This window comes from Solanum tuberosum, unplaced genomic scaffold (genome assembly GCF_000226075.1).
Source record: "Solanum tuberosum cultivar DM 1-3 516 R44 unplaced genomic scaffold, SolTub_3.0 scf00086, whole genome shotgun sequence".
NCBI lineage: Eukaryota > Viridiplantae > Streptophyta > Magnoliopsida > Solanales > Solanaceae > Solanum > Solanum tuberosum.
In genome coordinates this window covers 1,125,393-1,129,037 of record NW_006239010.1, presented here as the reverse complement: position 1 = coordinate 1,129,037, position 3,645 = coordinate 1,125,393, and the positions used below count along the sequence as shown (strand labels likewise).

At 29.1% G+C, this 3,645-nt stretch overlaps 1 protein-coding gene across 1 annotated transcript; it reads left to right on the top strand.

The window, feature by feature from the left end:
- The first annotated feature begins 74 nt into the window (after positions 1–74).
- Positions 75–2,483, top strand: LOC102593787 (protein ODORANT1-like). The gene is made up of 3 exons (XM_006346694.2): positions 75–330; positions 915–1,044; positions 1,693–2,483. Exons 1-3 carry the CDS (start codon positions 198–200, stop codon positions 2,315–2,317), a joined length of 888 nt encoding a protein of 295 aa, XP_006346756.1. The 5' UTR covers positions 75–197; the 3' UTR covers positions 2,318–2,483.
- Positions 2,484–3,645: the final 1,162 nt, after the last annotated feature.

Below are 3,645 nucleotides of genomic sequence, written 5' to 3'. Positions count from 1 at the left end.
GGGGGTAGATTTTGGTTATATATATGTAGGTGGCATTTGGTGCTAGTCTTCAATAGGACATCTCTTCTCTTTTTTTCTCTTTCTACAAAAAAAAAAAACTTTATTTCTCTGTCAACAATATTACCTTTGATAAAACTATAGGTTATAACATTTTATCCCAAAGTTTATATTTTTATTGTTTTATTTCTTGAAATAACATGGGGAGACAACCTTGTTGTGACAAAAATGTAGTGAAAAAAGGTCCATGGTCATCTGAGGAAGACAAGAAGCTTACTAATTTCATCCTTAATAATGGTCAATGTTGTTGGAGATCTCTCCCTAAACTTGCAGGTTTTTTCCTTTCTTATTCTTCCTCTTTTATTTACAATCGAACGATATCGAAGTCAGGAATTTAATTATATCGTGGAATTTAGAAAATTATTAAAACATCACATTTGTGACTTAGATTTATACTTGTGACGTAAAGTAATTGCTACATTAGAATCTTTCTTTTATGTCAGAGAAATTCAACAATTTATGATATATGAAGAGGGAAACTTGTTTTTTTACTTGAACAGTATAATTTTTCAATAAAGGAAATTCCGAGGTCTCAACATCTTTGAAATGAAAAGGAATTGTTAGTTTCAATGATTGTACGAACCCCATTGGTCCAATTCTCATAAAGAAATCCAAACATGGGAGAAAATATATGGTTTTGTTAATAAAATTGGGTTTTTATTAAAATTAAAAAAAATGACGGATAATAAATTTATTGACTTGATAGAAGATATCTTCACCAGATAACTCAGAAATACTATGATTCTTGTAATCTTGTTTTTATTTATTTATTATTTTATTATTTATGTTGGTGAGTTTATTTTATTCCTTTAGAAAAAAATTATTAATAATTTTGGTGGATGTCATATTTTGCGCAGGGCTATTGAGATGTGGAAAGAGTTGTAGATTGAGATGGACAAATTATCTAAGACCAGATTTGAAAAGGGGACTTTTATCAGAATATGAAGAAAAAATGGTTATTGATCTTCATGCTCAACTTGGCAATAGGTACATTTTTTTTTACATTCATACTATGTCGGAGTCAGCATTTTTATTAAGGGAATTCAATTTGACCTATTTATACTAGTTTGGAGTTAGCATTTTGGGTGATTCAATCATAGGTTCATGGGATTATCATAATCTACTTTCTTTTGTGTGTGTATGTGTGTGAACGCGAAAAAAAATATTCTAAATAGAACCTTTTTTTTTTTAGAAATTTACAACGTTTAAATTCTGTATTCGTTGTGGCATATATATGTTACATGTGGAGCTTATTTAAAAAAAACTTCTACCAAAGAAAAAGAAAAAGAGTGACTTCAAATGATAGTTTAAAGTGGCAGACAACAATTTCTACTCAATTTTAGGCACCCATACTCCACTGTATACCTTTTTTTTTTCACTTTCTTATTTTGTATACATTAATTTCTTTTTGGCTATTCATTACACTATTTTACATAAGTGGGGAAAAGGTAAGTGAAACTTTTCAATATAAAAAATAATAATTTAGTGCATAAAGCATCTCTTTTATACACATTTGAGGAAGAATTTCACTTCAAGGGAGTCTATTCTGATATGAGCAGTAGCTTACTATAAATATGTTTATTATAGCATGTTAATTGTTCCTCATTTCATTTACTTGTCCAAAATTATTTTCAGGTGGTCTAAAATTGCTTCTCATTTGCCAGGAAGAACTGATAATGAAATTAAGAATCACTGGAATACACATATTAAGAAGAAGCTCAAGAAAATGGGAATTGATCCAACCACTCACAATCCAATAACTAGTGACCAGCCAACAAAAAATCAACAAGAAACACAAATTCCTATAGGGGCAACAATTATAGAAATCAAATCAGAAGCAAAACAAGAAGAAAACAAGAACATTGGTACGACGATAACAACAATAATTACGCCTCAGTTTCAAACAAATCTGAGTCCGCAAGAAAATGAGAACATTGGGACTTGTACAAAAAACATCAACTCAATTGATGAAGTCATGAATGATGACTTTTGTACTAATGAAGTCCCCTTAATTTCACCAAATGAAATTTTAGTCCCTCATGAATCAACAACATCATCAACATCTTCATTTTCTTCTCAATCATCCATCAATATTCTTGAAGACTTTTTACCAAATTGGCAATGTGATTTCAACATGGAAATTAGTTGGGCAGATGATGATTTCAGAAGCACTTTGGATTATTTACTCAATGATGATGATGTTAGTGACATGAACAACACCACCATTTCCCAAGATTGGTCACAAGTGTTGGAAGTTTGAGATAACACACTATTATTAAAAAAAAAAACGTGAATTTTCGACAAACATTTCATTAGAAATGAAAATTGAAATTCACGTGTTTTTAGCGGTGACAGTTATTGTTATTAACTTTTCAAAGGAGAGCAAAATTAAGCTCTTTCTTTTGATTGGCCAGTCACTTTTTTTTGTATCGTCTATAGAAGTTTAGATGGTAGAGTTGTTACTATAGTTCATGGACAATAAAAAATAAAAATAAAACAGATATGTTTATGGAGACAAATTACATAAAAACCCTCATCAAATATATTTATGTTATGGATGATAATACAAAGTGTACGACTCTTTTCAATTTTAGTTTTATATATATTTTAAATTTCATAAATTTATTTGTTGGTATTGAAATAATCAATCTGGTGCATAAAGCATTTTGCATAATCAAACCTGTGAAGACCCGCATCTCAAGTACTACTAATGCAGATAACTTATCATAATATAATTATTTTCTTGATTCAAACGCGTAGTCTAAAGATAACAGAGATAACTTTGATATTTTCTTTACAATAATCATTCTACCTAACTGATTAAGACGTCGAGTTACTCTATGAACTTTCTCACGAGTCAAATAATAACTTATAAGTTCATATATGAGAAATAGACAATTACATATATTAATTACGAAAGTCAAATATTATCAAGTGCATTTTATACTAATTTAATAAATTAAGTCGCAATTTCAAAGTGGAAATTAAACCTTCCTCAGTCCCAACTAGAAATTAAATTAGATAATTAAAAAAAAATAGTGGAAGATGCCAAACATTTAGAATATTATCATTGACTAAATGCAAAATTAGAAGAGTAGAAGTAACTTTTGCATAATTAGACTAAAATATATTTTTGTTATATAATAATAATTAAAAAATCATTTAGAATTAAAGTTTACTCTGATCTATGATAATATAATTTAGAAAATAAAAATTGCTACAGGATGTTGAATTGTGGTGGGATGATTGAAATCCCTCCATTCTTAATTAGAGGTTTCTTGAGTCCTGCATAAGGAAAAAATTATGATGGAAGCACAACACTCAAGCAATGCACACAACTAAAAAAATCACAATTTTTTCACTAAATAATGTTCAGTGCTATTCCCACATATATTTCGATTGAATCAGTGTGAATAAGAATAATTATTTCATACGAAAAAATTAGAAAACTTCCTACTATTTCAGTGAAAATCTATTTCTCACCATTCATTTTCGAGTGAGCTAATTTGATTGCGAAAATGAATGAAAAAAATAATATTCTATATTGTACAAATTTTCCACCAATGTGCGGGGGGGTGGGGGTGGGGG